Source organism: Salmo salar, chromosome ssa14 (genome assembly GCF_905237065.1).
Source record: "Salmo salar chromosome ssa14, Ssal_v3.1, whole genome shotgun sequence".
NCBI lineage: Eukaryota > Metazoa > Chordata > Actinopteri > Salmoniformes > Salmonidae > Salmo > Salmo salar.
Window position 1 is genome coordinate 30,856,563 of NC_059455.1, and position 19,417 is coordinate 30,875,979.

The window sequence follows — 19,417 nt, forward strand, 5'->3', positions numbered from 1 at the left end:
GGGGGTCGTAAACATTTACACTAAGAGCCTGTCCAGTGCACATGGTTGGTGGGTGCCAGGCCACCTCGGTATCATCGAATGCTGTGTTGTCGCATATTTTCTCATTCAGGCCCGTCCCGAAAAAAATTGTAGGAATCACACCATTCATATATGAAGAAGCGGTCCAAATGTGACAACAGGCTTATGCTAAATGGAGAAAATAGAGCTAAACATTGTTAAAACACCCCTAGACCCACACGGTTAGTGAGCGCTTGCTCTGCAGAGAGCTGCGATGCTCCCTGCTGTGATCTGGGAAAGTGATGTTGGTGCGCTTCCTCCTCCATGAGGGCCGCACCGTTCTTGGGTCCTGATTTGAAGCCTTTTTGAAGTCTGTTTCCTGCCATAGCATGCCAACACTACTGCCACGTTAGCTAATGCCTTCCACAAAAGCAGAAATTCTAAATCAAATAAGAATGTATTTTCTTTATAGCTTGTGGGAACTTACACAGATTTCCAAACCAATGATTTCTGAAACAACTGCTATTATCAAAACGTTACACATTTTCTTTGTCTATTTGTAATTTTTCAATTGGTCATACTGGTGGGGGAAAACACCATGCCATTAAAATAAATCCATAACAATAAAGAGCCTTTTTCTTTGGTCTCTTATCAATGATTTTGTTGTTGTACAATGAAAATATTCTAATTAAATGTCCTTAGATAGTGAGCATTAATATTGGCCTACTATATTTCCTGAAGAGCCAGCAAACCAGGTTTTAAAACAGGCAGGTTGTCACTGAGTGTAATGAATGCATTACTTGTCCTTTAACTACAGAAGTAGCATTTTCCTTCCTATGTCCTTATGAGCATTCCAAAGGCAGGATCAGCTCAGTGACATGATTTCCATAAATGAGCTTCCACTGCAATCCTCATGTGCAGGTCATTAGAGGTATATTCGATATATGATATTCTCTCTAATGCTGCACTTTGAGATGTTGCTCATCATGGAAATGTTATGTCATACTTTTTTGAATTGGATCTTTTTAAAACATTGTCTATATGTCATGTCTTATATTTTGTGTGTAAATATTTTATAAACCACCAATGCTTTTATGGGTGAGTATTTCAGTTATGTATAGAAATAACAGTGCAGTAAAGTATTTTGGGGTCAATCTTTTATTGTTTCAAAACTCTAAATTCTTTTACAATACAGTCATTTATTGTTACTTGTGTGATTTGAATGATGGGTAATGTACAATGTCATCCAGTAATGAAACACGGTCACAAGCAAAGTATTCCTTTCTACATATCAATATTCTATGATAGAGGGAAGTTTTGACCTGTTGTAGTTAATTTTAACGTTTTTTTTTTGACAGCACAATTCCTTCCCTTTTGAATCAACAAAAAGTGTTGTTTTTTGAAAGTGCATTTTCAAGGATTGCAATGACGACCGCTTTCGCCAGTCGGCCAAAATGTACATGTCAGTATTAACACAGGGCCATACTGCTCTGTGAGTAACAAACAGCATTTACTACACTTCCAACTACGACATTTAACTGGATAAGTGAAATCAAAGAAAATATATCAATATGCATGCCATGAACATTCCTTCATAAACATTTATAATAAATGTATATTTTCATTTGTTGTTGGTAATGATACAGTATTTTCCACAAAGAGGACAAATGCTGATAATGAATGATAACTAAATATATAAACATCCAAATACTTTTTGTTCAATTTACACACAGGTATTAATAGCTTTCTGCCAGTGTTTAGGGCCATGCCCTAATAAAGAAATAGTGTTTGGTCCACAATAACAAATCTTCTGGATTAAAAAGAGAGAGGGTTGATGGGATGTTGAACTGAAAGCCCAAATAATAGCATGATTATTATCTTTCTTTTAATTTTCAAGTTGATAAGAGATGTATTTATGAATTATGTATGATGTGAGAGTCTATTTAAAACTCTATGCAATATAAACATACATTTTAGCTCATAACTTGGCTATATTATACTTTCTTGTTCCATGAAACAGCTTTCACCCTGTAGAACTTGGTGCCCAAAGGAACTTTGAAGCGGTTTTGAGCCTAAGGGAAACAGTCACCACATACATGTTCTTAAAACATCACCCTTTGATTGTTGATTATTTTAGTCGATTATTAATTTAGTATTATAATTATCATTTTACCTTCTTTAATGACAATCTATATTAAGAAAAGCTACTGTCCTATACTACTGGACTATTAAATGACTATTACAATTCATTACCTATATAGTAATTACCTTTTTCGCCTGGCAATATTCCTTCTCCATCACTTTTCCAAGAACCCACGGCCGTCTTGAGGCTCCTGATGCTGAAGTAAACATAGGATCTGTCAGTGATTGACAGAATAAAACCAATACAATCAATACAAACATTTTGACATAGGTTACTCCAATTCAGTTGTCCAAGTTAATAAATTCACCAATATTTAGAGTTTGTAAAGAGGAGATAAATGCTTGTTTTTGCACAACTTGTTCAACAAAACATGTCTTCTTTTATACAATAACTTTGTATAATTGTATATTATATATTGTATGCAACTTTGTATCTACGCAACAAAAGTTAAAATTGTATATAACTTTGTATATTATAACTTAGTAAGTAAATATTCTATAATAACTTAGCTACATATTGTTTTTTAAGTATAGGCTATGGTGATAGTCAGACCTGGTTTCAGGTCCAGTGCAGTGAGGGACTCGGAGTGGAGGAAGTACAGGGTGGGACCCACGGTGAACAGTACATAGTTGTCATGCCTTTCATCTAGGATGATCAGAACCAAGTCACCAACCTGGAAACTGAAAAGGACACAGAGGTCAACCTTGACACAAAATGGTGCTAGATACTAGATACAACAGAAGGATGAACCAGATATTAAGAGACAATTTTTTTAAATAAAAAACACATAAAAAAGCTTTGATGTTCATACTGCTGAAAAACAGAGATTTGCTGGAGAAAACTCATTTCATTTTTTACAAAGGAGAAAACGTACAAGCACTGTATCTACACACTCTACACATCAGCACTTATGTGGCAATCTTATAAGCTTACTCTCTGATGGCGATTTTCTCTGAATGCCGTGACGACACCGAGGACATGCTTTGAGACATCTACAAAGAGAGAAAGGTAATGGTTGTTAAGAGTGAGTATGATCTTCTTGACACTGCTGGTCATGGATGCTTTCCTAGTCTGACTGATCTTTGCATGGCAGCTGTCAATACCACCACTGTATGGCGTGAAATGTATTTGCTGGAACATTTTGGCACTTATTTTTATGCAACTTTTTAGGTATGTGTGCAATAGTGGTGCAATATGTTTAACTGCCTGAAGGACTGTATTGATTTTCCTTTTGATGGAGGAAGTTACTGTTAGGGCTCAGAAATCTCCTAGGTCTGCTGGACAGGGATATAAGGTTTGATGCTACTGCCATCTAGTGGAGCTGGGGTAAAATAGACTGGGGTACACTGACAATACCTGTGTCAAAGCTAAATTAATTCTAATGGGATATACACTAATACAGTTTATTAAGTACTCCACCCCATCCACTCCACCCCATTCTGCTCCTACAGACAGTGAGTCATGTGGCCGTGGCTTGCTATATAACACAGGCAGATAGGCATTCAGTTACTGCTCGAGTGAACGTTAGAATGGGCAAAACGAGTGACCTAAGCAACTTTTGAGCATGGTATGATGGTCAGTGGCAGGTGCTCTGGTTCCAGTATCTCAGAAATTGCCGGCCTCCTGAGCTTTTCATGCACAACAGTGTCTAGAGTTTATGGAGAATGGTGCGACAAACAAAAAACATCCACTCAGCAGCAGTCCTGTGGGCGAAAACAGCTCGTTGACGAGAGGTCGAAGGAGAATGGCAAGAATCGTGTAAGCTAACAGGCGGGTGACAAATGGGCAAATAACGGCGCAGTACAACAGCGGTGTGCAGAACAGCATCTTGGAACGCACAACTCGTCAGTCCTTTTCACAGACGGGCTATTCCAGCAGACGACCACACCGGGTTCCACTCCTATCAGCTAAAAACAACAAGAAGCAGCTCCAGTGGCACACAAACACCAACACTGGACAATTGAAGAATAGAAAAACAGAATCCCAGTTCCTGTTGCGTCATGCTGATGGCAGAGTCAGGATCTGGCCTAAGCAGCATGAGTCCATGGCCCCATCCAGCCTGGTGTCAATGATACAGGCTGGTGGCGGTAGTGTAATGATGTGGGGAATGTTTTCCTGGCACACGTTAGGTCCCTTGATACCAATTGAGCAATGTTTCCATGCCCCGAAGAATTCAGGCTGTTCTGGAGGCAAAGGGGGGTCCGACCCAGTACAATATGGGTGTACCCAACAAACTGGCCAATGAGTGTATATCCATAAGTAACAAGGCAATAGTAAACATGCTGTCCCCCACAAATGATGCAGCGCCAATTAGTGACAACAATTCAAGCTCAAACGGTACAGGAGATACGGATGCTGAAACTTTAGAATTTCAGTTGATTCCTATAGCACCCCCATTGGGTCTATCAGTGTAATTTTGTAAATGCCGTATGTCTACGGCAAAACGCATCATTCACCCAAGTTTCGTCAAAATCGGGCCAGTGTTGTCTGACATATCGCGTGTGACTAACGTACAAACGTACAGAGACAGAGGCACAGTCCAACCATACACATGGAAACCATGTGAAAAATTTATGTATCAAGAAATGGCCATTTCTGGTAGTTTTTTTTGCCCTAGAACAGTTAAACAATCACATTATATTAACAGCAACATTTCCACATTGTCTAATCAGTCATCAAATTGAATCAAACCTACCAGTCTTTGACTGAGGCGCTTGTTTTCCTCTTCCTTCATATGTAAAGTCTGAAATATGACAGCACACGTTAGGACAAACAACTCAAGCCAAATTCTAGAACAATCCATATAAACTCAGCAAAAAAAGAAACGGCCCTTTTTCAGGACCCGGTCTTACAAAGATAATTCATAAAAATCCAAATAAATTCACAGATCTTCATTGTAAAGGGTTTAAACACTGTTTCCAATGCTTGTTCAATAAACCCATAAACAATTAATGAACACGCACCTGTGGAACGGTCGTTAAGACAGCTTACAGACGGTAGGCAATTAAGGTCACAGTTATGAAAACTTCAGACACTAAAGAGGCCTTTCTACTGACTCTGAAAAACACCCAAAGAAAGATACCCAGGGTCCCTGGTCACCTGCGTGAACATGCCTTAGGCATACTGCAAGGAGGCATGAGGACTGCAGATGTGGCCAGGGCAATAAATTGCAATATCCGTACTGTGAGACGCCTAAGACAGCGCTACAGGGAGACAGGACAGGCAGCTGATCGTCCTCGCAGCGGCAGACCACGTGTAACAACACCTGCACAGGATCGGTACATCCGAACATCACACCTGCGGGACAGGTACAGGATGGCAACAGCAACTGCCCGCGTTACACCAGGAACGCACAATCCCTCCATCAGTGCTCAGACTGTCCGCAATAGGCTGAGAGAGGCTGGACTGAGGGCTTGTAGGCCTGTTGTAAGGCAGGTCCTCACCAGACATCCCCAGCAACAACGTCGCCTATGGGCACAAACCCACCGTCGCTGGACCAGACAGGACTGGCAAAAAGTGCTCTTCACTGACGAGTCGCGGTTTTGTCTCACCAGGGTGATGATTGAATTTGCGTTTATCGTCGAAGGAATGAGCGTTACACCGAGGCCTGTATTCTGGAGCAAGATCAATTTGAAGGTGGAGGATCCGTCATGGTCTGGAGCGGTGTGTCACAGCATCATTGGACTGAGCTTGTTGTCATTGCAGGCAATCTCAATGCTGTGCGTTACAGGGAAGATATCCTCCTCCCTCATGTGGTACCCTTCCTGCAGGCTCATCCTGACATGACCCTCCAACATGACAATGCCACCAGCCATACTGCTTGTTCTGTGCGTGATTTCCTGCAAGACAGGAATATCAATGTTCTGTCATGGCCAGCCAAGAGCCCGGATCTCAATCCCATTGAGCACGTCTGGGACCTGTTGGATCGGAGGGTGAGGACTAGGGCCATTCCCCCCAGAAATGTCCGGGAACGTGCAGGTGCCTTGGTGGAAGAGCGGGGTAACATCTCACAGCAAGAACTGGCAAATCTGGTGCAGTCCATGAGGAGGAGATGCACTGCATAACTTAATGCAGCTGGTGGCCACACCAGATACTGACTATTACTTTTCATTTTGAACCCCCCTTTGTTCAGGGACACATTATTCCATTTCTGTTAGTCACATGTCTGTGGAACTTGTTCAGTTTGTCTCTCACTTGTTGAATCTTATGTTCATACAAATATTTACACACGCTAAGTTTGCTGAAAATAAACACAGTTGACAGTGAGAGGACATTTCTTTTTGTTGCTGAGTTTAGATCCTATTAGTATTGTAATTCCTCATTCAATGAGCCCAACTTCCTCTGGTTCCATTTAGAAGATTATGTCATAGAGGCGTCTACTCACCCTCTCAAGTAACAGTATCCGCTGTTTCTCCTCGGACATCATCAGGATGTTATCGCTGATAAGGAAACAACAGACGGATAATCAGATCACTGTGGTGACAGCTTTTAACACATTTGAGAATCAGTCAAACAAATTCTTACTTTGAAAGATGAAGATTCAACAAGCATAAATATAAATTTAGAGTGACCTTCTCTGGGGTAATTATGATTGCTAGCCTGCTTGACTGTAGTTAAAAGTAAAAATAAATAAATAACTTACATTTTCCAATCCTAGCCTCCCTTGTTCTGTCTTATTTGTCCTCACGTTATCCATCCTTGTCTGGCTATCTCAAACAAGTACTTTCAACATCCTTCTTTATCTTTTACACATTAAAACTGACATGCTACTACTATCTTCAACATTATTCTTTGACAGCTTACAACTTCTATTCATAAATTGGTCTAAAGCCTTTCAAAGGCTATCACTGTCCTCAGTTCAACCAAATAAGTCTCCAAGTTTAAACAGGTACCATTAGACAAATATTTTGACAAGTAGATCTGTCAAAGCTTAACTTATTTCTATAAAATGACAGATTCATTGCGATGTTAGGGGGTTATTATGAGTGACTGTTTATTGGACTATTTATGTTTGGGAGATGCTTACTGTACGGTCACCATACTGGCCTCCACAGCTGAGTCCACCTTGTCGTCCTCTCTGATGGCGGCCACAGAGGCCAGTCTGTCTGGGTCAAGGAAGGGCTCTGAGTAGCAGGCTCTAGCCCCAACCTCAATTTCAGTCCCAGGACCAGGACAAAGCCCAGGTCCAGGCCCGGCTCCAGTGGGCTCCAGAGCTAAGGGGTTTGGGCTGTAGTAGGCCGAGGACACCAGGGCGGTGCTGCGCAGCCGGTTCAGGTCCTCCTCCAACTGCTTCTTCTCCTGCATGATGATGGCCCGGTCTTCAGACAGTGTCTCTATTAGACCTGGAGACACACAGTGAACATATCAGGATGAATGGACTGCAGCAAGACTGACTTTCAACACAATCAACCAACATATTCAAGGATTTGAACGAACCACAAATCAATAACAGCATAGAAAATGCAATCTAGTTTCAGTATATCCAGCACATTAAGTTTTCAGAAGGCAGAAATCATTCTGTTCTCTCATAGTGTCATAGCTGTACGTGTCTGTTTGTCCTGTACCTTTGTCCTTCTCCTGTTGCTGGGTAACCTTCCGCAGCTTCTCTGTCAGATCATTGATGATCTGTTCCTTTTTCAGCTTCTCTCTCGTCAGCACAGTGTTGAAGTTAGTCTGGGGAGGGAGGAGGGGGAAATGAAGACTTCCAGATACTGCTACTGCATTGTCTGGGAGGTAAGTTAACACACAGTGAGGCAGTCACAGAGGACAAAGAACTACCAGACAGGTGACAGGCTCAGTGAGTATACTGAGGGTTGAGTCATGGCTCAGAACAACAGACCACAATCAAGCTTGCTCACTTTAACATAAGATCTTGGGCTAGCTAGGAGGATCTTGGGCTAGCTAGGAGGATCTTGGGCTAGCTAGGAGGATCTTGGGCTAGCTAGGAGGATCTTGGGCTAGCTAGGAGGATCTTGGGCTAGCTAGGAGGATCTTGGGCTAGCTAGGAGGATCTTAGGCTTGGTAGCAAAACCTATGATTATAATAATAATTTATAGAAATAGTAAAACAAAAAAAGATATGTGTGGCAGAATGTGTTCTCACCAATGTTTCTAACTTGTTCTAACCGCTTTTTACTCCCAACAACATGGTTTAGGCCTAACCACGTTCCACTAAGAGGGTCACACACAGAGACTAGTATCAGATTCCCATTTGGACTGCTCCCCAGCATGCAAGACAACATGAGAACACTGTGCTCTAATTATAATACACACATATTGCCCCACAGACCTGCTTCATTAAGGGGTGACTAAGACTTAGGAGATGTAATGGAGTATTTGAAGAATTTAAGATATTGGTCACTGGTGGTCAGTTTGTTTGCAGTTGCCAGTGGATCACAATTAGACCTACTTAGAGGAAAGCTAATTGGAGACAAATGCTAAAAAAATGTAACATTTGGCTAACAATTAGATAAAAACTCAACATTTTAGGCAGACAAACGACAGGCTATAGGATTTAAATGGTAGTGTATCTAGATAGGTGCTGGTCAATACTGACAGAGGAACCTTCTGAAGATCTGGGGAGGACTAGCCTAACACTGACCTGTTGTTCTGCAATGAGGGAGGTCTTGAGGTTCTGCATCTCCTCGTTCTTCCTCCTCTCCAGGAGCTCCAGCTGGGTGTGCAGCGAAGCTGTCTCCTGCTGCAGATGCTCCTGCAATGCAGAGTCCAGGGAGAGAGGAGCCCCTGCATCAGACCCCCGACCCTCTGTCTGTACCTCCGACAACCCTGCCTCTCTGAGGGACACACACAGACACAAGTAGCATGCAGACAGACAAGTAGCAGGCGGACAGACACAAGTAGCAGGCAGGCGGGCAGACAGAGACGCGGGCAGGCAGGCAGAGACGCGGGCAGGCAGGCAGAGACGCGGGCAGGCAGGCAGAGACGCGGGCAGGCAGGCAGAGACGCGGGCAGGCAGGCAGAGACGCGGGCAGGCAGGCAGAGACACGGGCAGGCAGAGACAAGCGACGCAGAGACACGGGCAGGCAGAGACAAGCGACACAGGCAGGCAGAGACAAGCGACACAGGCAGGCAGAGACAAGCGACACAGGCAGGCAGAGACAAGCGACACAGGCAGGCAGAGACAAGCGACACAGGCAGGCAGAGACAAGCGACACAGGCAGGCAGAGACAAGCGACACAGACAGACAGACAGACAGACAGACAGACAGACAGACAGACAGACAGACAGACAGACAGACAGACAGACAGACAGACAGACAGACAGACAGACAGACAGACAGACAGACAGACAGACAGACAGACAGACAGACAGACAGACAGACAGACAGACCAGGTCAAAATAAATACTAACTCCTCACAACTTAAACTTTAATCCCTTTGGCAACAGGTATGTCAAAAACCTCCAACCACATGCATGCTTGACACAGTATACGGTACAAGCACTGGTTTCCCCTAGCATTTAACACAGGCCCTTTTTTCAGGACACCCCAACCCTAAATGCAGCTATGCCACATTACAAAAGTGCTATTTTCAGGGTATACCACAGCTCACTGAAGTCAACACAGGCTGAAGTCTGGGTGGGATTCACTCAAATGTTTGCTATATTAGATACAGTATATCACATGGAGAAGCTAATGTCACAGCTAATAATGATCTGTATAAATAGTTACCTTGTTCATTACAAGGCGAATTACATGTTTATAGCAAATCACAGCTGTCTGTTTAATGCAAGTAGAGAGCAGTGGGGCATTCATCAGCTCTTACCTTCCAGAGGATTGTCTTTCCTGAAGGTCACATTCAAGTTGTCTAATTTTGTCTAACAGTCTTTTCTCCATCTCCACCTTCTGTTGCTTTAAGTCTTTAAAGTCATCTGGTACAGCAGCCTTCAAGGCCTTCTCTTTCTCCAAACGTTCCTGGGCTGTTTGTGTGTCCTGCTCTATTCTTTTGGCAAGCAGGTCGTTCTCCACCTGCAAATCGCAGATAACGGTCCTTAAGTGTTGTTCCTGCTCCTCAGAAATCCCCCGCTGCTTTTCCTTATCTTCGCACATCGCCGCTGTCTGCAGGTCGAGGTCTCGCTGGAGGTTCTGCAGCTGCTCAACGCGGCTCCTCTCTGTGTCCAGGATCTGCTGCTGCAGGGCGGTCAGCTCTCTGTGGAGCTGGTTCCTCTCCTCCTCGTGCCTGTCCGCCAACTCAGAGATACACTGGTCCTTCTCCATCCGCATCAGCCTCCTCAGCTCAGCCAAGCCCGTCTCGTACTCCTCGTTCTTGGCCTGCAGCTGCCTGTTAACCTGGGCTAGCTGTTTGCTGAGGGACTGGGTCTCAGCCTCCACGGTGGCCTTCCCCACATTGGCCTCCTGCTGCCCCTGCTTGGCCTCCTCGTACAGCAGCCTCACCTCCTCTGTCTCAGACTCATTCAGGGCCAGCTCCACCTCCAGCTTGCAGCGCAGGTCAGCCAGCTCGATGACCCGGGCCTCCAGGTCCATCAGCTGGCAGTCCCTCTCTGTCAGGGTGGCGGCATGCAGGTCAGTGACCTCGCTCAGCTTGGCTCTGTTCTCTGTGGCCAGATGCTCCAGGGCCTCCTGGTTCTTCCGGACCAGGGTATCTAGCTGGGCCTGGTGTTGCTGCCTCATCCTCTCCTCCAGCTCCTGCAGGTGGGACTGCTCGGCCCCCTCCAGCTCCTGGCGGATCTTCTGCTGGCCGCGCTCGATCTCAATGTGCAGCGTCTCCAGCTGGCTGGCCAGGGAGTCTCTGGAGGAAGCTAGGGTCTGCACCTCTTGGGCCTGATCGCTGATCTTCTGCTCCAGGTCCCTGGCCATTTGAGTGTGTCCATTCTCTGCCTCGGCCCAGTGCTCTCTCTCGACCTCCAGCTGGGTAAGCTCCTCCTTCTTGTGCTCCAGCAGCCCCTCCAGTTCCAGCATGGCCCGCTGCACGTCTTTCACAATGTTCTTGTTGACCTGGTTCTCTTCCATCAGGGCCTGAAGCTGATTCTCGTGGTCCTGCTGCAGGGAGAGGAGCTCGGCCTGGTGCTGCTCCTCCTCTCTCTTACGGATGGTGTCCACCATGTTGCACACCTCACTGGTCATGGTCTTCAGGGCGAAGCCAAAGTCTCGCTGCTCCTTCAGCAGCAGGTCTCTGTGGCAGTACAGGTCATCCTTGACACTCCGCAGGTTGGTCTGGGACTCCTCGGCGGCAGTGCGGTACTTCTCCATGCTCAGTTTTAGCGCGGCCATCTTGGAGTTCTCCCTCTCTAAAGCGGTGGTGTCATGCATGCGCTTGCTGTCGATGGCGTTGATGACCGAAGAGTACAGCGACTCCACCATCATCCCTGGGCTGGTGGGGTCGCTGATGGGGGTGGGCGGGTTTTCGATCACAAACTCGTTGACCGCCGACATGAAGTCTGACTCGGGGCTCTCAGCCAGGGAGTCCAGGTCCAGGGAACCGGCCTGCTGCAGGACAGGGTCCATGTTGGGGTGGCCAATGGTCTCAAAGTCAAAGGTTTGGGCGTCGATGCTGTCTGGGGACAGGTCCTCCAGCGTGGTGGGGCCGTGGCCAGGGAGGGGCTGGCAGAGTGGGCCCGGGAGACTGAGAGAGGATGGGGTCACGGAGGAGGTAAAGGTGGTGTTGGTGCTGTTGGACCACGTGGTTAACGGGGTCACCGCTGCCGTGGTTCTCTGAGCACTCTGGCTGCACGACACCTGGAGGAACAGAAATGAGAAGGGGAGTGAGTGAAGAATATGCAATTAAGGGACAGTGATCTCTGTGCTTTTGGATTATTTCCAGTGCATATTCCATTGTAGATTGTGATTACCCTTTGTTCGCTCAGTAAGTCAGTGATAGTTCGAGACATCTCGTCCACACTGGCAGCTTGAGTAGCTAGCACCAACTGTTGAAGCATCTCCACGTGCTGGTGCAAAGGCTCAAAGTCACACAGTGTTGGAAGCCTGGGGAAAAGTAGCAGGTTTATTGCACTGCATATTGCAACAGATAATAAAGCCAAGTGTTCACAAGTTAACTAAGACGTAAGGCAGGCATGCCTGGTTATTGCTTCACTATGCACGAGAGGGAAACCATGGCCTACCTGAGGAAAGGCTGCACCTCTGTAGGACAACAGGTCTTTAAGTACTGCAGGTCACCAAGCGAAATATCTGGAAGCTCAAAGTCAAACTTTCTGGGCTTTCGCGTCTACACGATAAAAGAGGGATAAACAACAAAAACAAGAGAAATGGATTGGATTACAATATTTGGGGAATTAAATAGATGTTAAAAAAACACTGAGATTTCACTGACTACTTACGCAAAATGAAGTGGGGGGCCATGAGTCAAGTCCTCTAAACAAGCGATTTCTGAGAAAAGATTTCCCTGCAAAGAGGATCACAGAGCTTTATGTCAGCTCAGCTGTTGGTAGGAATGAATGTATGTTAATTTCAGAGGGGACACTCGTTAAATATCATCAAATGGGATTTTTTTTTTTTAATAAAGGAACTTACTGAACAACTTGCCAAACGTTTCCCTTTTATACTTCTCAGTCTCATAGAGACGTTTTCCATCCTTCACCAGAGCACAGGCCCACTGAGGAGAGAAAGAGAAGAACAGAATTTACACTATTTTCCCTCCAATTTCAGTTTCACCGCATATCTGTAGGCCCGGCTGGAAGTTGAGGCTTGTTTTAGGTCTGCAAGTTGGAACTGAGGGGAGATGTGGGTTGGGATTGGGTTTTGAGAAGTGGTCACATGATGGTCTTGTGCTCTGACCTCTCTGTAGTGACCTATGAAGATCTTTCTGCGCACCACCTCCACCACGGCCAGGCAGTACATCTGAGGCACGGTGCTGAGGGCGTCCACCACCCGGACCCTCTCCATCAGCTCTGTCAGCAGCCTCAGCAAGGCCTGCAGCTTCTCTCCGTCCTGATCCGCGTGCAGCATCACATAGCAGCACCATCTACATTCACAGTGGTCAGGATGCTTTAGCTTGGCTAAATTAGCATTATTTCTACAGTGTTAGCTTAGTTCATTTCGTGCTTTCAATGGCTGTATTTGACCAGTTACACATCTGGATTCAGTAGAGAATTTTGGTTCATTTCATTGCTCAAGGGATTTTCAGCAGTATTTTTTCAGGCTTCTGGGATGAAGATGCACGGAGAACATCTTAATAAAAAATGACACAGATGAACAGATGTCTTACTTGAGTCGAACTTGTAGGTTGTTCGCCAGTTCCTGTTTGGCAGTGGTGCACTTCTGTTTGATGTCCAGAAGCTTCCGGTGGTTGGTCAGCATGATCATCAGCTGGTTGGCGTGACTAAGACACAGGTCAGGCAGCACGGACGTATCCTTCAGGTTCTCAGCACGCTTCTGATTGGCCAGAAATCCCTAACAGCCAATAGATTGATTAATAGGGGAGTTTAGTTAGATTTCATGCACAAATTTTCAACTAAAAGCTTGATTGCAGTATACAGTACATTGTTTTATCAAGTAGTCATTTGAATGAATAGGCTAATTTCTATACAGTGTTTTATTCACTATTGGAATTTGGTAAAATAACAATTTAGATGAGATCTATTTTGCTTACCTGAGCAAGTTCCTTCTGTTCATTGACCAACTTGTTACAGCTTGCTATCATTTGGTCTAGAGCGTATAACCTGTCCTCAAGCCCTTTGATGGCTTTCATGTTCTGATTATCCAGTTTGGCTATCGTGTCTCGACATTCCGACAAGAATGGCTGAATGATGCGTGGGTCCAGCTGAAATAGAAAGGATGATATGGCTCCATCCCAACTGTTTCTGAATAAACTCTCATAACTGACTGGACTCATGTTGAAACAGAATTACACTGCAGAGTCATGGCAAGGCCACTGAGAGGCCTATTCAGTCACACATACACAAATACAGACAGGCACAGTAAAGACAACATACAGACACAAACAACAACATACAGACACAAACAACAACAGTGACTCACCCTATTGATGGAGTCAAAGCATTTCCTCACGACTGATTCCACGTCATTGGGCCGGTCTTGAACGTTGATCCAGTCCAGCAGTGTGACGTTGAAGGACGGGGGGTTGGCCCTCTCTGGAGAGTCTGCCTCCTGAAGGGCTGCCCTCAGCTCACTACTGTCAGTCATCTCACTGCTTTCCTGGGCTTGGGCGGGGTCAGGTGAGCCCCCCGCCCCCGGAGCACAGACTGACAAAGGTAGCTTGGTGGAGCTCCTTTGTGTTTCGGTGGGGGTGGGGCAGAGCACAGAGTCAGTGGACTTCTCCTCCTCAGTCTCATGGGAGTTCTTGGCTGGAGTGGAGCAAGACTTCTCTAGACATTCTCTGTAGCTGTGGCGGGTCAGACACTCCAGTAGGGGGATCTTGGCCATGACTGAGACTGCTGTCCCCAGTCTAGAAAAGGACATGTCAAATCTCAGTTCAAAACCATATAATTTAGATTTACATCTTTGGATAGAGATTCATTAATGCAAGTGTGGCAGGGGGAAGGACACACACACAGACAGACAAACAAACAAAGAGAGACAGACCGAGAGACCGAAACAGACCAAGAGAGAGAGAGAGAGAGACAGACAGACCGAGAGAGAGAGACAGACAGACCGAGAGAGAGAGACAGACAGACCGAGAGAGAGAGAGAGACAGACCGAGAGAGAGAGAGAGACAGACAGACCGAGAGAGAGAGAGATACACCATGTATCATTTAGATCATCAGCCTACATATGCTGAGGTAACCTCTGGCAAAAGACACCTAGAACAATCAGAGATAGGAGAGGTGCGCCAACTACTGCAACTAATATGCAGACTACTGAGCTAGACAGACTCTTTAATTCACACACACACACACACACACACACACACACAGGGTTGCAGATTGCATTGTACTTATTTTTCATGCAATCTTATTCCATTCTTATTCATTTGTTTACAAATATTCTTAATTTTATTGGCACCGGTATTATAGTAATGTATGTATGTATGTATGTATGTATGTATGTATGTATGTATGTATGTATGTATGTATGTATGTATGTATGTATGTATATTATTATTATTTTGTTTTTTTTCAATGTACTTTACTCAAACCAGTGAATATCACTTATTATAAATGAGATCATTAACAATCAGCTCTTGGAATATCCAGGGACTATACTCTTCACATTTTGGTTATAAAACAACAAATCCAGAATTGATTAAAAACATCAAGGGACAGGACATCATAATCCTACTGGAAACATGGTGTCGTGGAGACATAGATACTCAGTGTCCCTCAGGCTATAGAGAAAGTTTACTACCATCAATCAAACATAAAAATGTTAAACGGGGCCGAGACTCAGGTGGAATCATCATTTGGCATAAGCAGGACTTAGCACTGAATGAAATGAAAAAAGGTACCAGTCACATTTGGCTAAAACTTAACAAAGGTACAATCTACTGTGACAATGATGTCTACATATGTGCAGCTTATGCTCCTCCTTCAGATTCACCATATTATGATGATCAGTTTTTCGACAATCTCCACACAGAAATCATTACATTTCAGGCAGAGGGTAAAGTGCTTCTTTGTGGAGATTTCAATGCAAGAACAGGTTCTGAGCCTGACTACACTGATGAGGGAGGTAACCACCACATATTTGGACACCCCTCCTTGTACAGTAACCCTATTATAAATAATAGAAACAGTCCTGACCAAATACTGAACAAAAATGGGAAGGAGTTAGTGCATCTCTGTCGAGCCTTAGGCCTGTACATGCTTAATGGTAGAATCAGAGGGGACTCTTTAGGTCGGTTTACTTACTGCTCAGCTCTTGGGACAAGTGTAGTCGATTATGCCATCACTGACATCGACCCCTCCTCCATTAGTGCATTCACTGTCAGACCACAGACACCATTGTCAGATCACAGTCAGATCAACGTGTTTCTGAAGAAATTAACCGGCAATACTCATTCAAAAAAACAGCCCAATAAACTCTACAACATAAACCAATCGTACAGATGGGCTCCAAACAGTGCAGAGAGATTCATTGAAACGTTGAACTCAAATGAAATGATGAACTCTATACAGTTTTTCAATAACTCACAATACCAAAACAATAAAGATGGTGTCAATTCGGCTACTCAAAACATCAACTGCATATTCCAAAAAGCAGCATCGAAAGCAAATTTGAGAAAACCAAAGAAATGCAACCTCAGAAACAAAAAACAAAATGTTTCTGATAAATGGTTTGATAATGAATGTAAAACAATCAGAAAACACCTAAGACAAATGTCAAATGAAAAACATAAGCAGCAAAACAACCCAGAGCTACGATATGAATATTTTGAAACTCTGAAACAGTATAAACAAACACTGAAACGCAAGAAATTGAATTATACCAACAAGACACTTGATGAAATTGAAAACGCAATTGACCAAAAATCAGTTCTGGGACATGTGGAACAATTTAAGCACAACAAAGCCACAGGAATTAGCCATACAAGATGTAGGAATTTGGAAAACGTATTTTGATAATCTATACAAAAACATCCCACAAAAAGACTTACAACAGAACCAATTAGAAATTAAAGAAAAATTGAACATCCTTGAATCAGTCATTAAAAACAACCAAAATCCATTAGATTACCCAATAACCCAACAAGAACTAAATGAAAAGCTCAAATCTATTAAATCAAAGAAGGCTTGTGGTCTAGACAACATCAGAAATGAAATGCTGAAAAACAGCACACCTGAGTTGCAAAATGCTATGCTTAAATTGTTCAACATGGTTTTAACTTCTGGTTGCTTCCCTGATGTCTGGAACCAGGGGCTCATCTCCCCTATCCACAAAAGTGGAGACAAATCAGACCCCAATCATTACAGGGGAATTTGCGTAAACAGTAACTTGGGAAAGGTTTTCTGTAGCATTTTGAATTCAAGAATTCAAACCTTTCTTCAAGAAAAAAATGTAATAAGTAAATGTCAAATTGGCTTTCTCCCTAACCATCGCACTACTGACCATATATACACCTTACACACACTAATTAATAAACACGTCCACCAAAAAAAAGAGGGCAAAATCTTTGCTTGCTTTATTGACTTTAAAAAGCATTTGATTCTATTTGGCATGAAGGGCTATTCTACAAAATTCTCCAAAGTGGGCTTGGTGGTAAGGTGTATGACTTAATAAAATGTATGTACACAGAAAATAAATGTGCAATAAAAATCAAAAACCAAAGAACAGAATTATTTTCACAATGTCGAGGTGTGAGACAAGGCTGCAGTTTGAGTCCAAACCTTTTCAACATTTATATCAATGAATTAGCAGACATGTTGGACCATTCTCCAGCCCCAGGACTCACACTATTTGACAAAGAGGTGAAATACCTGCTATATGCTGATGACTTGGTACTTCTATCACCAACCAAAGAAGGTCTTCAACAAAACATTAATATTCTAGAGCAATATTGCCATAATTGGGCCCTGGCAGTAAATTTCCAAAAACGAAAATCATGATTTTCCAAAAGAAAACCAGATGTCAGAAACACAAATATAAATTCACCCTGAACAACACCATCATTGAACACACTAAAAATTACACCTACCTTGGTCTGACCATATCTGCATCGGGAAACTTTAATATGGCAGTGAATGCACTCAAAGAAAAAGCCCGCAGAACATTGTATGCAATAAAAATGAAATTATTCAAAATCAACATCCCAATTAGAATTTGGACCAAAATATTTGACAGTGTAATCCTACCAATAGCTCTTTACGGAAGTGAGGTTTGGGGGCCACTCAATAAACTGGACTTTAAAATGTGGGACAAACATCCAATTGAAGCCCTACATGCAGAATTCTGTCGGAAAATCCTACAAGTCCAGAGAAATACACCAACTAATGCATGTAGGGCAGAATTGGGCCGCTTTCCAGTAATAATGAAAATACAGAAAAGATCATTAAAATTTTGGCTACATCTAAATTCAAGTCCAAATTCAAGTCTGCAATTTAAAGCACTCCAAACCCAAGAGCTGAGCCCAGAAACGAGCCCTCTCAGTCAGCTGGTGTTGGACCTCACCAACCAAGCTGACACCAGCACTGCTTCAAAAGAAATAATTCAAATAAACAAAATCATGAACCAATCAAAGGACTCATATTTACAACATTGGAAAAACGAAACAAAATCCCAAAGCCGACTAAATTGCTACCTGACCCTAAACAGAGAATATGAATTGGCTGATTATCTCTACTCTGTCAGAGATACGAAGCAGAGACAGATCCTTACCAAGTACAGGCTGAGTGACCATCAATTGGCAATAGAAACCGGCAGACATAAAAAGACATGGCTACCCAAAGAGGAGCGTGTATGTGGTCACTGCACGACAGGGGAGGTAGAGACAGAGATGCACTTTCTCCTTTACTGTGATAAATATTCCTCACAAAGAGATTCCTTATTTACAGAAATGACTACATTTATTCCAAATTTGAACTTATTAAACCCAGAGGAAAAACTAAAAATACTCATGGGCGAAGGAGCAATGGCTCCTCTTGCAGCCAAATATGTATTTGCCTGCCATAGCCTGAGGGACACTGAATAATAACATCTGCATAGTAAGCAGTAACTTACTTATTATTACTATTACTGTTATTACTGTTATTGTTATTTCTATTATTATTATTGTTGTTTATCATTCCAAATAGTAGTGGTATGGGTAGTAATGGTAATGATAACAGTTTAGTGATGGTGGTGGTAGTGGTAATGATGATAGTAGTTGTAGTACTGATGTAATGGTGAAGATAACCGTTATTTAGTTATAAGTTGGTTATAGATTCATTTTCCATATTTAGATTTTTATACTTATTGCATTCTACTATTTTACTATTATTTTACTACTATTTTATTGTTATTATTTTTTAATTTTGTATTATTATTTACTGCCATTTTATATTATTATTTGTTATTGTATTACAATGTATATTGTATACATTGTTGCTTTGGCAATATTAACACAATGTTTTTCATGCCAATAAAGCAGCTTGAATTTGAATTTGAATTTGAGAGAGACAGACAGACCGAGAGAGAGAGACCGAGAGAGACCGAGACAGACAGACAGACCGAGAGAGACCGAGACAGACAGACAGACCGAGAGAGACCGAGACAGACAGACGAGACCGAGAGAGACCGAGAGAGAGAGACCGAGAGAGAGAGACAGAGACAGACAGACCGAGAGAGACAGACAGACCGAGAGAGACAGACAGACCGAGAGAGAGAGAGAGAGACAGACAGACCGAGAGA

At 43.4% G+C, this 19,417-nt stretch overlaps 1 protein-coding gene across 4 annotated transcripts in view; it reads right to left on the reverse strand.

Moving 5' to 3' along the window:
* Positions 1–1,137: 1,137 nt before the first annotated feature.
* The window catches only part of LOC106569121 (RB1-inducible coiled-coil protein 1), a 30,736-nt gene continuing 12,456 nt past the window's right edge, over positions 1,138–19,417 (reverse strand). The window contains exons 6-24 of one of the 4 annotated variants that reach the window (XM_045694201.1): positions 14,114–14,540; positions 13,725–13,895; positions 13,341–13,525; positions 12,911–13,097; positions 12,647–12,728; positions 12,454–12,518; positions 12,238–12,341; positions 11,968–12,100; positions 9,924–11,854; positions 8,741–8,933; positions 7,705–7,813; positions 7,167–7,482; positions 6,525–6,579; positions 4,836–4,883; positions 3,074–3,132; positions 2,693–2,820; positions 2,266–2,336; positions 1,968–2,069; positions 1,138–1,844 (exon numbers count right to left, since the gene is read on the reverse strand). In XM_045694201.1, coding sequence (XP_045550157.1) covers positions 1,992–2,069; positions 2,266–2,336; positions 2,693–2,820; positions 3,074–3,132; positions 4,836–4,883; positions 6,525–6,579; positions 7,167–7,482; positions 7,705–7,813; positions 8,741–8,933; positions 9,924–11,854; positions 11,968–12,100; positions 12,238–12,341; positions 12,454–12,518; positions 12,647–12,728; positions 12,911–13,097; positions 13,341–13,525; positions 13,725–13,895; positions 14,114–14,540 — 4,342 coding nt within the window. In that variant the 3' untranslated portion in view covers positions 1,138–1,844; positions 1,968–1,991. Of the gene's footprint in view, positions 2,070–2,265; positions 2,355–2,692; positions 2,821–3,073; positions 3,133–4,835; positions 4,884–6,524; positions 6,580–7,166; positions 7,483–7,704; positions 7,814–8,740; positions 8,934–9,923; positions 11,855–11,967; positions 12,101–12,237; positions 12,342–12,453; positions 12,519–12,646; positions 12,729–12,910; positions 13,098–13,340; positions 13,526–13,724; positions 13,896–14,113; positions 14,541–19,417 lie in introns of all 4 variants that reach the window. The other 3 variants (XM_045694200.1, XM_014140107.2, XM_014140106.2) reach the window with 3 other exon arrangements.